The 16,490-nt window shown below is 35.4% G+C and overlaps 1 protein-coding gene across 3 annotated transcripts; it reads right to left on the reverse strand.

The window, feature by feature from the left end:
• Window positions 1-6,709: 6,709 nt before the first annotated feature.
• pimr78 (Pim proto-oncogene, serine/threonine kinase, related 78) lies at window positions 6,710-10,788 on the reverse strand. Of its 3 annotated transcripts, none has more exons than XR_012395058.1 (8): window positions 9,586-10,788; window positions 8,724-8,987; window positions 8,328-8,422; window positions 8,193-8,243; window positions 7,737-8,112; window positions 7,441-7,667; window positions 7,155-7,243; window positions 6,710-7,001 (listed from the first exon to the last, which is right to left on the reverse strand). XR_012395058.1 is itself a non-coding variant. In XM_073931698.1 (8 exons), the coding sequence occupies exons 1-8, from the start codon at window positions 9,776-9,778 to the stop codon at window positions 6,990-6,992; spliced, it is 1,257 nt and encodes a 418-aa protein (XP_073787799.1). In that variant the 5' UTR covers window positions 9,779-10,788; the 3' UTR covers window positions 6,710-6,989. The 3 variants fall into 3 exon arrangements, 2 of the variants coding, with proteins under 2 accessions (XP_073787799.1, XP_073787800.1); XM_073931698.1 differs by having other exon boundaries at window positions 7,441-7,617; XM_073931699.1 differs by having other exon boundaries at window positions 7,441-7,617; window positions 8,664-8,987; window positions 9,586-9,831.
• Between the last annotated feature and the right edge of the window lie 5,702 nt (window positions 10,789-16,490).

A 16,490-nucleotide genomic window follows, 5' to 3' on the forward strand; every position in this document is an offset into this window, starting at 1 on the left:
GTGACTAAAGCGATTCAAAGCATCGATCAGCTTAGAAACGTTTCGAGACCTGGTGAATCCTAATTTGACTGCCAAGGTCTCCAAAGTATCTCTGTCTCATATGGCTTAGAGCACTGAGGGTTTGCTTATTGATTCTATGCTCAGCATGATGTTTTGGGTTCGAATCCCGACTTGTACAAATACTCTGAAATCATGGTTTTATGTATTTTAATCATGTTTCTGTTTTGTGTAGCCTAAATAGGATACAGCTACAGTTACGCCATCAATTTAGCATTATTTTTGTAACACTGTAAAACAATAATAAATATTTTTACAGTATGGTTGGGTTTAGGGTTTGGGTAGACATTAATAAAATACAATAAATGGGAAATTTAATGAATAATATAAATAATTCTTGATAACTTCAGGCCACCGTTTTTGATCTAGCAACAACCCTGTTTTAAGACAAAAACAAGACATATTTATTCACAAATTGTTAATTCGGATATCAGACCAATGTTGAAACAAAACGATACAAGAGCAAAGCATCACCAACTGGTATTAAAGCATTTTAAAACAACTGCTACAGACTGGCTTCGAAACCTACTACTCCTGCATGGATGTCTGACACCTTAACCACTGTACTATGTTACTTGAAGGATTCTTCTTTCACAAAGTGGGGTTTAATCCCTCAATTTGTTCAATCGTTCTTTGCTGAAGCTGTTTCAGTGCAATATATATAAAAAAATGACCAGATGTCACTGTAGAGTGAGGTTTCGAAACGTTTCGAAGCTTCAAAACATTTGCTTCGACTGTTTCAGTGTTTCACGAAGCCTCGCTGTGCCCACCACTACTCTTAACCGCTCTATCACGGTCTCTCACATCATTAATACACTGGTAAAATAGATCGGGCAGTCAGATGGGTAGCACATCGCACAAAAAACATGTATACAATTATATACAATCGATTATGAAAACGATTGACACGTAGCTCCGCAGAAAGAAAGATGGTTCGTTTTGTCGCGCGCACGTGACAGGTACCCCCTGCAGTGAGCTATGGAAGTAAATTGCGCATGCGCCAGAAGCTTATAAGGTGCATGCGCCAACAAGAAGGGCACGCATCAACGCAAAACTAAGAATTTTGTATTAGTTCAACGAAATATTTTAAGTTTTTCACATTGAAGCACCATATTTGTTGAACAAACTAACTATTATTTGTCAGCATATCAAATGAAAATATTTAAATTCAGTTAACTTATTAATCTTTGTTCAGAGGACTTTTTGAAAGTTGGCGTTTTTACAGTGTAATATATACGTGTGGATAATGAACGTTGCATAAAGAATAAGATGACACAAAGGCTGGCTCGACTGCTCTCCGTTTTACTTTGCTCTTTTCGATAACAACTACAACAACCAGGCATTTTCGGTACACATCACAATGCATTCTGGGTGCTGTAGTGAAATAACAATGCCACGAAATATACAACATTTCCATCCCCTTTAATTTTAAGGTCAACGTATTAACTTTGAACTAGCACCATGCAGAATGAATGTATATAATTCAGTTTACCTTTTAACATACTGTGAACTGGAGCTGCATGATTTTGGCTAAAATGAGAATCACGATTTTTTGCTTAAAATAAAGTTCACGATTTTCTCACGACTCTGTAGATGTAAAATAAAGGTTAATATGAGTCTGCAATTATTATTGTTTTTTATCAAACATGGTAAAACAACATTATGGTGTGTAGGTCTACTGGTTTCTATTAATAATTCTATTCTACTTATAATAATTCTGATGTTGAATTATGTTTGAGCTATAGGCCTATGCTTGCAATCTGTCATTGACAAAATTATTAGACCATTTATTCACTGGTAAAATCAACATTATATAGACTAGAGTAGTTATACTGACACTGTAAACATTTATTTTCATGCACAACTGTGTGTTCGCTATGAAAGAAAAAACATATCAAATGCTTGTCGCAATCATAACTCTAAAATGTGTTATAATTCAATGATGTGCACGATTTCGGTTTCATTTTCACTGCTAAGTGCTGTTCATATTTTGCACGCAGCTCCTAAACTATCACTCTGTGCCACAAACTGATTATTATTAACAACTTTATTACCTGTTATCCACAGCCTATGCAGGTTCTGTTCACTAAAGTAGATGTGCGCATCTATCATTAAGTAGGGTGCGCGCCTGTGGCAATCCCAGATTAATGAATGGACAAAGCCGAAAAGAAAATACTACATTTTTTAATAACTGTCTCTTTTTCAACAATGTGTAACATTTCATCTCATTGTCAAAAACGCCTCTAAATCATCATATTTACACACATTTTAAGTTTCAGGTTTCTGCTCAATTTTATGTGGTGCTGCATTATTTAGTCGACTCTAATATTGTGTTTCATTCTGGTCTTTCACATTGTCAACAGAGCAGTCCGGCGAAATGGCAAAGATAGCTGATCCTGATTGGCTCTTGTGCGTGCATTGGAAATGCTGATTGGCTCAAGGCAAGGCAAGGCAAGTTTGATTATATTGCACATTTCATACAAAGTGGCAATTCAAAGTGTTTTACATAAACAAGAATAAAATAAACAAGTAAAATAAAAATAAAAACAAATAATAAAATGAGTAAAAAAAACATAAAAACAGGTAAAATGTGATATAAAAGAATGAAGAAGAAGACAAAGAACCTTATAGAGTTAAGCTAGAGTTCGACTTTATAGATAAACCTTTTTTGCTTTCTAAATACAAAGCCTTAAAATGTTGAGAATTTATAAATAAAATGCCACAATGTAGATAAGTTGTCATTTAATAAGAATATGTGAATAACTCAGTTTTGACAAAAATGTCATATACAACCTTATAATTTCAAGGTGATGATATAAAAAATAGCTCTCTGCTCTTGCTGCTATTACACATGAGTTGGAAGTTTTTGACCAGTGTGTAGACTGGAGTATTATTCAATATTTTTGTCTCATACTGATTAACTATGTCAAAGTTTGTAATTAACTATAAAGAGCACCAGCAGATCCGCTACTGGCATTTGAAACAGTCAATGAAGTATTGAAGGTATCGCCACTAAAAGACCTTTTTATGTTGTTTGTCTTATTTTCCTGTCTTATTTTGACTTTCTCTTGAATCCACCCTTACCATCTGTCTCTTGTTTCTTTATATTTGATGTATAATTTCCATCCATACTCCAAGCATTGATTGACGTCTTCAGTATTCTTCAATTTTCTAGTCTCATCTCAAGCCTTGGCAAATAACAGCAATGTAGACTTCTTACAAAGAATTTTATCTAACCAGCCAGGTCAGAGGTCATGGAGAGCTTTTGAGTGGAGAATTGGAAACAACTGTTTCCTGAGTTATTTGCCTTTTTTATCTTTTGAAGTGAATTTCTTTGTACATAAGCTGCCAGTTTGGATGTATATTTTACCATTTTAAAGCAGTTTTAATAAGACTGCTGAGAGTACACTCAGCCTTGGGTAAGGAGCTTAACTTATAAATGACACCTTATACAGTACATACTTTCCAACAGCTGATATTCCAATAGCTTTCATTTATTAAATTTTTTTTTGATTAATATTACTAAAAAGCTAATATGTTATTGTCATGTATATAACATACAGTAAAGATAAATAGTTTCTCCAGTAAATATTATAACAAATAAATAACAAGTTTAGTATATCCAGATACATCAGAATAAAGTAGCTACTAGCTAACAATGTTTATAAATTACACTATACTTTACTACGCCTGTCTTATCTGCCTCAGAGCTAACTAACTCGAACTGTCTCCATCACTGCTCTTACCAAATGTCCAGTCTGCATCATTCTCATATCTATTCAAAAGTAGTATTGCCATTAAAACTAGATTTTATCCATAATGCAAATGTCATTAACATACACCTAATCAACAATACATTACTAGCATTCATGTTGTTATTGTTGCAACTTAAAAGTTCACAGCTGACCTAGCTAGCTAACCCATTGCAATATTGCACGTTCCACTATTCCACAGTGCTGGCACTTGGAAACACATACATTTAAACGATTTACAGAAAACTTAATTGATAAAAAAAAAAATGAGTAGTGAATATGTCATCGTAACTTACTGGAGATGATGTTAAAGATTTCTTTGTTGATCTGACATGAGTTGATGCTTTGTCTTTTTTGACGTTTACGTTTGCATTCAGCAACTACTCACAATGAACGCCAGTCTGCCAGAAATCACGTCACAGAAAAACACTGCATGGGCTCTATTTTGACGGTCCATGCGCAGAGCGTAAAACGCAGGGCGCAAATGCTTTCAGGGTGTGTCAGAACGCATTTTTGCTAATTTAAGGATGGGAAAATCTGCTTTGCGATGTGACGCATGGTCTAAAAGGGTTGAGTTATTTTCTTAATGAGTTATAGGTGTGTTTTGAGAATAAACCAATTAGAGTCTCATCTCCCATTCCCTTTAAGAGCCAGCTGCGTCTCGCCAAGAGCGCATTCGCTATTTACAGGACGCAAAGTAAGTCTAAGTGGAAAAACTGAGCATTTCACTAGCAAACACTTAAAAAAGTTAACAGTTAACAGTTTTTTAACAGAAAACTGTTAAACAGAGCATCTACTGCGTGAGAATGAAAGATAATGGATCTACTTTCACATTCGCTCTTAAATAGAGAAACCTTTACACACAGACATCAATTAGTCTATAAATAAATAATTTTGCTTGTAAAGCGCAAATATTCGTTTTAAAACTATTTCTAAATTCAGTTCTAATTTCCAGCAAGTGAATAAATTAATAATAATAACAAAATGTGCTCAAAAACCTGAGTTATATCCTAAAACACATGCTGTGCCCCTTATGGTCTAAAACCTGACAGGTGGGCAAATTTAAGCTTGTTTTTAAATAAAACAAATATAAATATGGATATAATAAATAATACTGCTAATAATAATAACATTATACAAAAGCAAATTGTTAAGAATGAACTGAAAAAGCCTTCCGAGATGAAGAAGACATAAAAGCAGTGATTTTTCATATTTATGTAGGCTAGAAAATAATATGTTTTGTAATATTTTAATCCTTTATATTTATATCCTATATCTATTCTTATTATATCCTATATATCCTTAGTATTAATTTTTTTTCATATGTAAAGATATTTGCCTATTGCTCTCTTGTGCGTATTAAGCAGTGCGTAAGCGAGGCGCAACTCTGCGCCGGAGTTTAGACCGGGTTTGTTTTGGTCTAATGAAAAATCTATTATAGTTTCTCAAAATAGCAACGCGCCAGCCGTGCGCCTCAGAACGCCTTCCTTTTTAGACCAGAACGCCTATGGGCACACATATAAGTGCTAATGCATTTGCTATTTAAACAGCGTAGCACAACGCCTCAAATCGACTCTTGCGCCAAGCTGAAACTACTAAAAGACTACTGCGCCGCGCCTTGCGCCACATTGCGCCGGGTGTATGATAGGGCCCCATGTCATGTTACTTAACCAAAGCACATCATTGGCCACACTAAGGTCTTCTCTTTCCAACTAAAACAATTCAATGTTGGTCTTAAAGAAACAGTGACAGGGGAATGAACACAAATATGATGTTGCCATATGGCAACACCATGCGGTAGAGGGTTAAGTGTGCGAAAAGCCTAGAAGCTGTCTGATGTTTGAATGCTTGAGATATTGAGATATCGTTCAGAATGTCTCAACACACACACGCACGCATATATACACACACACACACAGAAATTTTCTTTGTTTATTTCTTAAGTTAATCAGGTTATAACGCCTATATGTATGACACAGTTAATGATGTTACGTAAGAGTGTGATTGTTGATGTTTTGAGATTGTAAGCAGCATGACCGACAAACTCTGTCCACTTTATTTTAGTTGAATCCCGTTGGTCCCGCGACACAGTCTTACATCTGTTAATTGTGTCTTGGATTTTAAAACTCGGAAAGGTCAACTCTGGGTCATTCTCAGCGCTGGGTATATCTAGCTTTTTCTTTCACACTGCTTATAATTTACTAGGTAATCCAGGGTTAAGAACAGTGTGGAAAAAATCCTAATTTTTTTAAAAAATTCAAGTAATAAAACTGAGTCTTGAGGGAAAACCGATCAAAGGTTAAAGGTCATTTAGGCCTTATGCGGTTTCAACACTTGTTCTGGAATGAACCAATTTTCTTTGCTTTTCCAGCAGAATGGCTAGTGTCTGTCCTCTAGTGGCCTCTGACTGATACTGTCTGAACTTACGTTTTTATTCAATCTTATAGATGAGGAAATGTCAGACCAGTAGATCTTGATTTTACAGGAACTTTTTTTTTGGTCCCCGAGAGGAAAATGACCCCGAGGTTATTGTAGAAGAATAAAAAATACAGTCTGTACAGTATAAACATCATTACTTATATATCTTCTTAAAGAGATATGTTCAAGCCTCTGTGTGTGTATGTGTGTGTGTGTGTGTGAGAGAGTGTCTGCACAGTCCTCTACCCACTTTTTACTACATTGTGCTGTAATTACTAAATTTGTTCACAATTTCCTAAAACCTTGCTCAGTTACAGTCACATCAGTTTATAAGTGTGTGTGTGAGTGTGTATGTGTTTAGTTGTCCTGGTACTTAAGTGTTCGAGTAATTTGTTTAAGTGTTTCATTCACTGCTGTCTGCTTTTTCAGTATCGTGGCTGATTTGATGTATTTTTTATGAAAACAGGACTGGTGCGACAAAGTATATTTTATTCATGTTTTTATTTACAAATGTTTTCATTGTTGGGGCTGTGCCCTTTTCTCGGGATCTTTTGTGTCTTTTCCAGGATCTTTTCTTGAGGCCTGATCTTTTTTTTCTGGATCTTCTGTTGTTGCTGTGACCTTTTTTTCTGGGATTCTTTGTTGCTGCTGTGTCCTTTTTTAAGCTCTACTGTTGAATCTGTACTTTTTTTGCGTCAGGAACTGTGGTGCTCAGTAGTGCAAATAATCTTTCCCATCCATTCGCACTACATTCCTTATTGCTTATTCCTTGACCTGAAACATTCAGACACACACCAAATCAAGGTTATTGATTCAGATTCGTCACAATAAACAAAAGCCATAAAATGTACAATAAAAAAAAACATTTTTCAAATGAAAGGAGAATCTATTTTCCAAATCATTAGAAGCTGATCTACAGTTCAGTACCTTAAACCATTGATGGAGAATGATTTCTTCCAGAGGAATCCGCTGGCTTGGGTTTTCCTGCAGGAGAGCTTGAATCAAGTCACAGCATTCTGTGCAGAACGATGGTGGGAAGAAGTGAGAGAAACACATTATCAACTTCAACTTTACATCTGCTGTCATTTTATTCATCTATAAGATCTGACTCTACTCTACTTTAGAATCAGAACATTGTCACCATTATCCAATATCCAACTCTTAGTTTTAATCCATGAACTGCTCGTCTATGATGTGATGAATGACGTCTTACCTTCTGACAATCCAGGCTCAGTCCAGTTTCCATCATCGATCCTCTGCGTGTCCGTGACTTCAGGAAATCGTTGACACAGCAGTAGGAATAACAGAACTCCTAAAGACCATACAGTGGATGGTTCTGCATGATATTCGTCGTCCAGGTAGTACTCTGGTGGGAAGTACTCCTTTGTGCCTGAAGGAACAAGATTTGGTCTCAGCATGAAACACTAAAGCATGTTTTCTCTGTAACATGAAAATACATGATTGGTCAAATTGACAGTCCAGACTACAGGTGTTAAGTTTAATACATACCACAGAAACTGTCATAGCCAGATTCCTGGAGAAGAGCCCCACAGCCAAAGTCAATTAGCTTGACCTCCAGCGTGTCCGTGTTGACCAGCAGGTTCTCCAGCTTTATGTCTCGGTGAAATACCCCACGTCTGCAGCACATGAGACCGGCCGTTGTTGCCTGCTCCATGATCTTTTGAGCCTGGCGTTCAGTGATGGAGCCAAGAGACATTATTAAGTCCAACAGATCTACACATGGTGAAGGTCGTTCCAGGATCATGATGTAACGATCCTGCTGGTCCTGCCAGTCCAGCAGCTCAATGATCTCTGGAACCTTGCCGCCTCTATGAGCCAGTATCAACAGGCCGATCTCTAAAGGAAGGGGCTCAGGATGACCAGCCTAGAAGAAAGATTAGTTAGGCGGTGTTGCTTCCCCAAATATACTGTTGTCAGTGCCTTTACATGTTTAAGTCTACTTACGATGTTGATGTATTTCATGTTCGATGGCTTTCTGGCAATTTTTACTGCCACCTGTTCAACAAAACAACACTTCTGTTATAATCACATCAAGTGCACTAAAAAGTGAACATAATATATGTTAAAGGGATTGTTCACCTCAAGGCCATCCTCCAAGCGCTTCCCTTCATAGACGCTGCCAAATCCTCCCTCTCCAATCTCCTTGCCGAGTTCATACCGGTCCAGAATGTCACCTGTTAAAAGATGAATAATTTCAGCTGATGTGAAATGTCAAGCACTGACAGACACGTGTGTAATGTTTGAGGTGGAATAGACATATGACTATATTCAATAACTCAATACATCGTGAAAATGAACCTGCACAATACTGATATGGTGGACACTTCAAAATACAGCAAACAGTGATTGAAACTTTTAGAGTGCTTTTAAAAAATATATACTTATATTTACAGAACTTAATGTAATGTACTCTACTTCATACTGAAGAGGGTCATGAGAGAAGGCCACACATTCTCAAATGACCACTAGATTCACCTTCAGAACTCTTCTTGTGGATCTGAACAGGAGTCTGATCCTCCTGACTAGAGCTGCTGCTGGACTTCTGGACTTTACAGGAGAGCAGCTTTTCAGGACTGTCAGTCCTTCTCCTCTTTCTCTCACTTTCCTCAGCAACATCAGTGGACTGAAGGCTGGTGATGGATATTGGAGGTGTATGAGGATGGAAATCGTTCACATGAGAGCTGTGACAACTTCGTTTTCTCTTTTGGCCACTGAGAAAAGTCATCCACTGGTTGTCATCTGTATTTAGAGATGTAAGACATGCATTAATGATAATGATAATGGCTTATAAAATTGATTTGTATTTTGATGTAAAGTGTAAAGACACACTTCATCTTAGAGATCAGAAACAGTCATGAATTGGGTTTCTTATAGTGAATGCTCATAATTTGCCTTCAACAAATCGGAATCATACACATTTAATGCCCATTATTGAGTCTATTGAATATTGATATTTATACCATTTTTATATTTCAGTGATATTATTAATAATCTGCAATTATTTAAATGATTTCTGTACAGTACAGTTTGTTGTTAAAGTTTTCTCTTTTAGTGGATAAATTATGAGAAACTTTGATTACCAAACAATTTGTTCTACTTAAATTTGTGTTATAAACCTAAAAAAAGTTAAATTATTATTATTTTTTATTGTATGTGTTCAGTTTTTAGTTACTTTACTCTCAAAATTATTCCTCATAAATCTGCAGACTTTTTAAACAAAATTCTCAGCAGAAATAGCAAAACATGTCCACAGAATCTGTCTGGGCCTATATGTACATGTACAGAGATCTAGTGAACACAAAGCATGGTCAGATTGACAAACAGTGACTGGATTTACCCTCAGCGTAAAGGGAGAGCGGCTTTTCAAAACTCTCCCACCTCCTCTTCTTTCTCACTTGTATCTCAATCTCCTTACCAACACCAACAGGTGAATGGTTCTCAGCCACATTGGCGCTGGATGTTGGAGGTGTACGAGTATGGAAATCATACACTTGAGTGTCTTGAGAACAACGCTTTCTTTTCAATGCCATAATAACAGAATTCACTTGGAACACTACTATTACCAACTGCAATGAGAAGACGCAATGAGGAGATTCTGAACTCTCTTCTACTTTTAATGCTGCGTTCTTCTGTTTCTATGACAGCGCATTCCGGAACACTTGTTTACATTCAAAATCTCAACACCATATTGGACAAGCAATCTAAACTAGATATATAATAGACAGACAGGCAGATACAAGCTATAATCTTTAATCTTTCACTTCTCAATAATAAGGAACAGTATTTTCACCACAAATATATACATAAATACAAGAAATAAAGTTGTAAATACAACACCAAACTGATTCTGAAACATTATTTTCCAGGAACTAAATAAAACACTGTCATTTTAAGATTAGATAATCTCAAATAATTTTGATTTAATTAAAGAAAATTATATTAAATGTTGTAATTGCTAACAGAACAACCTCAAAATAACATTATTAGGCCTACATTTAGTCATGTGACATATGTGTGAAGTAAAACATAAAACTAAGACTAAAATTATTATATATCCAGTAACTAAATGAAACAAAGTAATTTTAAGCTTAATTATATACAGTAGATTTTAGCTGAAAATGTGACATTTGCAGTAAAAACTCAAAACATAAATTCACATAGAAAATATTTGTTTAACACTGTATTCAACTGTTTATATTTTCCAGAACAACTGACCACAGAGTTATGGGATCAGAAAATTATCGTTCTATAAACATGTTTTGTACTTTAAATGATAATACTTTGTAGAAATTCTTTAAATTAAACTGCACGACCCAAAAGAATTAAGGATCATCAAAATGATAAGAGTTGGCTCTCTATAAAACAAAAATGATTGATTTTATTTTATGTAATATTTTTGCCTTTATGAGGAAAAAGTGTCGTTATGGATGTGACCGATGTGAAATTGCCACTTGTGTGACTTTGGTAAATCAAATATAATTGTTTGAAAAAGCTGACAGAGACATTTTTGAGCATTTTTAAAGTTCTGTAAAATACTTGCTTAGACAAAAAAAAAAAAAAAAAAAAACGGGTTCCGTTTTTTTGGTGAAAACTTAATTTTTTTTTTATGGCAAGGTTGACAATTGCATTAATTATTCTTATATGTCATATGTATAAACAATAATACTATATTTAGTGTCATCTTTGTTGGAGAGAAGAATTCATATCAATCCTGTAACGTGTATCTGTGAAATATATATAGCTTGGCTTGGGCGGTATTACGGTATTATGGTATACCGCGGGATCTAAAAATAGCAACGGTGTCAGTTTCAATACTGTTATACCGTCATAAAATATTAAATATCCTTTATTTAATGCCCACAAAAACGTATGTGTGATTGCCATCACAGGACAGTGTGGAGGAGGGAGAGGGAGAGGGAGAGGGAGGGAGGGGAGAGGGAGAGGGAGGGAGGGGGAGAGGTGAGGTGACAAGTCGCGCTGCAAAGTGACCTGCAGTTTGGCAGTATTTCCGGTTTCGACTGAACAGATGGGAGTTGTGGTAAATATAAACTAGAGGTCTGCATTAGAGCTGAAGATCTTTGCCCAAGCCCGGAGGGACCAGAAAAAATCCAAATCACTGCATTAAAATCCATCCCTGCAAAGGTGAAGCAAATGATGACGGAGAAGTAAAAAAAAAGCTAATTTTGACGGCGGTCAAGTCAGTCACTAGCTCAGAAGGAACGGTTATTCAAGTCGCCAAGGTATTTCGGCGGTCGCTTATACACTGCGTATTACGGTAGAGCGCAAACCGCAAGCGGACAGTGTCAAAGATGGGGTGACTTGCTACATTAAAACTACTGTTATGGCAAATAAAATGGATGTTCCCGGCAGATGATGAACAAATAATCCTACCCAAAACTTGCAAAATTAGCCAGATCAGAACTCTGCATCTCGGCCTGTAGCAGCAGGAAAGGGTGTTCAGTTCTGCTGAAAGCCTGTGGATTTAATAATGTTCCTCCACAAAAAAAAAAAAAAAACATGTAGCCTAATCTTGGTGAGTAAAGGGTTTTTAAATTATAAATGAATATTAATTATACCATATAATCATAATGTAGACAGAGTATACAGGCTTGGCAAAAAAATTTTTAAATTCAGCTTTACCTTAATGCCAGATTGTGAAGAAAAGTGGCGAAACAAATCTTGCACAGCCTTTATCTTAATTTCGTTATTGCCAAAATGCCCGTCATCATTTATAGTTTATTTTAATTTGATTTGTTAAGCAAGATTTATTTTCATTGGTGTGTTAGCCAATTTAATGGCTAAGGGTATGTATACCTAAGTTAGACCTATTTAGAGTGTTGCGATGTTACGATGTTACAGAGGACTTATTTTATTTTTTTGTTCCAACTTCCAAGTGGCATATAGTCTACATTTGTTACAAATAAATTATGTTAAAACATATAAATGACCCATTCTTAAAAAAAGGCAATAGAGCTGTGTGCATGAGCACATTTGTATAATGTCAGGCTGTAAACGGGTTCGGGCTTTATAAAGCTGTTCATCAAAATGTACCTGTCGGACTCAGGCTTCATCATGCCTAATTTTTATGGCCCGATTACAGCTCGCTGCATTCCCGCTGCTGTAAATCATTATTGATATGATTTTCTGAATAAATACTTATTATTATTATTATTATTATTATTATTATTATTGAACTGAATTGAATTGAGAGAGAAAGAGAAAGAGAGAGAGAGAGAGAGAGAGAGAGAGAGAGAGAGAGAGAGAGCGAGAGCGAGAGCGGTGCTGTGCATCGCTTGGCGCGCTCTCTCTCTCTTTGTGTGTGTGTGTGTGTGTGTGTGTGTGTGTGTGTCTGCATGCGAATGAGAGGAGTGTCCCGCGCAAGAATACTAACAAGACAAACAGGTGACCGCGAACATAAGGTCGCATATAAGGTATTCAGTTTCTGAATGGTTTAGGCACAAGCTAACAGTTTGGTGACGCTGTCTGAGCCTTACGTCATAATTTTTTTTTATTACGCCGGTAATACCGGATACCGGGGTAAAATATGGAGGCGGTTTGACGGTATCAAAATTTGGATACCGCCCAAGCCATATAGCTATCACTATTTTTTGTTTTTGTTGGAAACACTCACATCTTATTACAATAACTGTGTTTTTCCTGCAAAGACATGTAGAAGGGAGGTGACCACCTCTATCAAATTTTGAACAACCTCGTCAAATCAGGCAGGCGATCACTACTGACAGACGCTAAGTAATGCTCAAGTGCTGGTCATGTATTTAATTACATTTAATGTTAACAGTTTTAAATAAGATCATGGTTTGATAAGATTCCAACAATAATACAAAATGTGTTTATTTCCAGTAGCAAACATTTCATCATGACTACTAAATGAATAATGCCTGAATAGTGTCATGTGCTCATTCAAAACATTTAATCAAGCATTGTCAGCTGTAGTCGCCAAGCAGTGTATAAAATAGTTTGTTTGCATTTATGTTTTTAAAATGTTTTGTGTATGAAATATTTGACCTCTCAGATGAGTGTCACTTTTACCTCAGGCCAGGCCCATGCAGAGACTTTCGTCTTTTCCTCTCCGTCTTTCAAGCTGCATGGCTTGATAACCTCCTCAACCCCTGTTGTAAGTAGAAGGTGGGAGAGCTGTGTGAGAGCTTAAATGTATTAAAATAAAATACTATACATAATAAAATATTTTAATATACTACAAAATGCTAATTAAGGGAGCATGAAATGTCTTCACAAACCTTCTATCAATAGGCCTATTGGATCAATCCCTTCACCATTAAACTGGCTTAGTGTAGTAAACCATGTTTGACAGCATCAGCGTTTCTCTGAGCAAGTTTAAGTCAGCTTCTCTGTCGACTCATTCACTTCTACTAAACATAAAACATGTAACTTTTGTTGTCCTTGATTTTAGTCTAGATTTTAAGTTTTATACAGAAAGTATTGTCTTGAAGATGACTCCTTTAATGCTGTAAAAATCATTCACAGCACATAATAATTTGGATTATGATACTGTATCTCTTGATTGCTACCATCTCTAAAAGTCTTATATTTCAACATTTTTGAAGTTGAAATCTTCAATACTGAATGTAAAATTACAATTTCTGAAAACTACTAAAATCTCAATTTTTAGTCATTTCTATATTTCATTGCAATTGTACTCTTCAACACACAATATAAAACATACTGTACTGTACATGAAGTATACAAGAAGACATTTACAATAGGGGAGCGCAGGGCACAAAGTAACGTGGGGTTAAGTGTAACACAGAGTTTTAAGGTATTTGCTCAGACTTGATCATGGCATACTTCCGAGGTTTTCACCACAGTGTCAGCAGATGTCTTCCTGACAATTATTGAAAAAGTTCTGTGAAATTTGGATGAGAAACACAAGAGAAACCATTTTTGCAGCATAAAGGTATTTTTTATCATAGTCAATATTTTTTTTATTTAAAAAAATCTGTAAAAGTATGAACGTGAAATCTTATATTGTTGTGATCACCGTCTTCTAGGCTAAAAGCTAAAACCCTTTTGAAAGATGTAAGAATCACACAGTGACTGCTAGCCAGTTTTGAGGAAAACATGAAACAGCGGGGTTGTAACAGGGTGTTAAAATTAAACCACATACTGTTGGACACCAATTAAACTAACACAATATTTTTGAATTTTGAGTGTTGAGAACTTTTTAAATAAAATGATTTTTAATTGGCCTGCCATACTTCCAGTATTATTATTGGGCTGCGAACTGCAGAGTCTTATCTTACTGGAAAACATCTCATCCTGCAGGTGACATTCCATCTTGGCTCACCATCGAACAGAGTGTAACAAACTACTTTCTTTTCTCTCTACTTTTTGCGGCGCCTTCACCATCGATAAAAGTAGTCAACACAAACTTTATACTTAGCAGCTCTCTCAAAATATGGTGTCAGATCCGGAAAGCGTTTAAGTTGCCATCTACCACATTGTCCACCCCTATTGCTCATAACCACGCCTTTAAGCCATCACTCAATGACTCCACATTTTCAGTTTGGTCCAGTAAAGGAATGGTCACTGTAAAAGACTTGTACATCGATGGAAATTTTGCTACATTCCCTTACCTGAAACAAAAATTTGATCTTTTACCGTCAGATTTTTTTAGATATCTACAGCTGAGAAACTATATTCGTACATCCATCTCCCACTTTGAACTATTAGCAGATGAACATGATATATATATAAATTACTTTCTGCCTCTCCTAATGCCTCTAATTTGATTTCCCATTTTATAGACGTTTTTAATAATCAGTTTGACATATCTACCTTGTATTTGGAAGACTCCTGAGAGAAAGATTTAGACATTCAAATTAACAATGAGGACTGGGAAAAGTCTATCATAAATAGACTGTCTATCATAAATATCTGTCATAAATACATGTTCTATTAACTCCAGACATCAACTAATCCAATATAAAGTAGTACATCGGCTTCATTATTCTAGGGTTAAGCTTAATAAATTCTACCCCTCCATCTCCTCTAAATTTAACAAATGTGAATCTGCGGAAGGTTCTTTAGGACATCTTTTTTGGTCATGCCCAAGACTTTTTGAGTTTTGGAGCGAAATTTTCAACTTCTACTCTGAGGCTTATTCTTGTGACCAAGCCCCTGATCCAGCAATCGCTGTTTTTGGTTGGTCTGACTCACTTTGTGGGTTCAGTCAACAATTTAAAAAAGCTGTTCAATATGGAATGGTGTTAGCTAAAAAAAATTATTCGGTAACACTTTACAATAAGGTTCATTAGTTAATGCATTTACTAACATGAAATAATCATGAACAACACATGTACAGCATTTATTAATCATAATTGAACATTTACTGATGCATTATTAACATCAAGTCCATGCTTGTTAACATTAGTTAATGCACCATGAGTTAACATTAACTAACAATAAACTACTTTATTTTCATTAACTAACGTTTATTAACATGAATATATACTGTAGTAAATGTATTGTTCATTGTTTGTTCATGTTAGTAAATGCATTACTTAACATTAACTAATGAACCTTATTGTAAAGTGTGACCAATTATTCTTTATTTATGGAAAAAGGCATCAAAACCACTTTTTAAATCCTGGCTTTTAGAATTTTCCACCACTTTACATTTAGAGAGATTAAGACACAATCTTTCTGACAACATTGCCGGCTTCGAAGCCACCTGGAAACCCTTTTTTAATTATTTGTCAAATGCCCAGAATAACAATTTAAAGGTATAACCCTGTTATCGTCTGCAAGATCACCATATTGCTTTCGCCCACTGGCCTAGATATATATGTGTAACATTGTTGACCCATGTATAGTATTAGAGGAACTGATGTAATAATGATTTTAAAACCTTCTTTTTTTCTGTCTTATGTCCCTTTTTTTTTATTTTTTTTTTTGCTTTTTCTGTATTGTCTTTATAATTGCTGTTGCTTTTTGTATCGCTCTGTCTTGCTTTAAGGAAATAAAAATATAATATAAAAAAAAATATATATATATATTATTGCTAATACTACAAGGCATTGTATAATAATGGATAATAATCTAAATCAATTCAAATGTATTTATCCAATAAATAAATAAGCACACTGTGCTATGTAGAATAAAAAAATCTATTGAGCTAGGTACTGAAAAAATATAGCTATTATTTAAAGTAAACTGGATTTAAATTGTGTGTAATCTGCCTTTTTAAGCATGTGTTACAAC

Source organism: Danio rerio, chromosome 19, assembly GCF_049306965.1.
Source record: "Danio rerio strain Tuebingen ecotype United States chromosome 19, GRCz12tu, whole genome shotgun sequence".
Classification (NCBI taxonomy): Eukaryota; Metazoa; Chordata; class Actinopteri; order Cypriniformes; family Danionidae; genus Danio; species Danio rerio.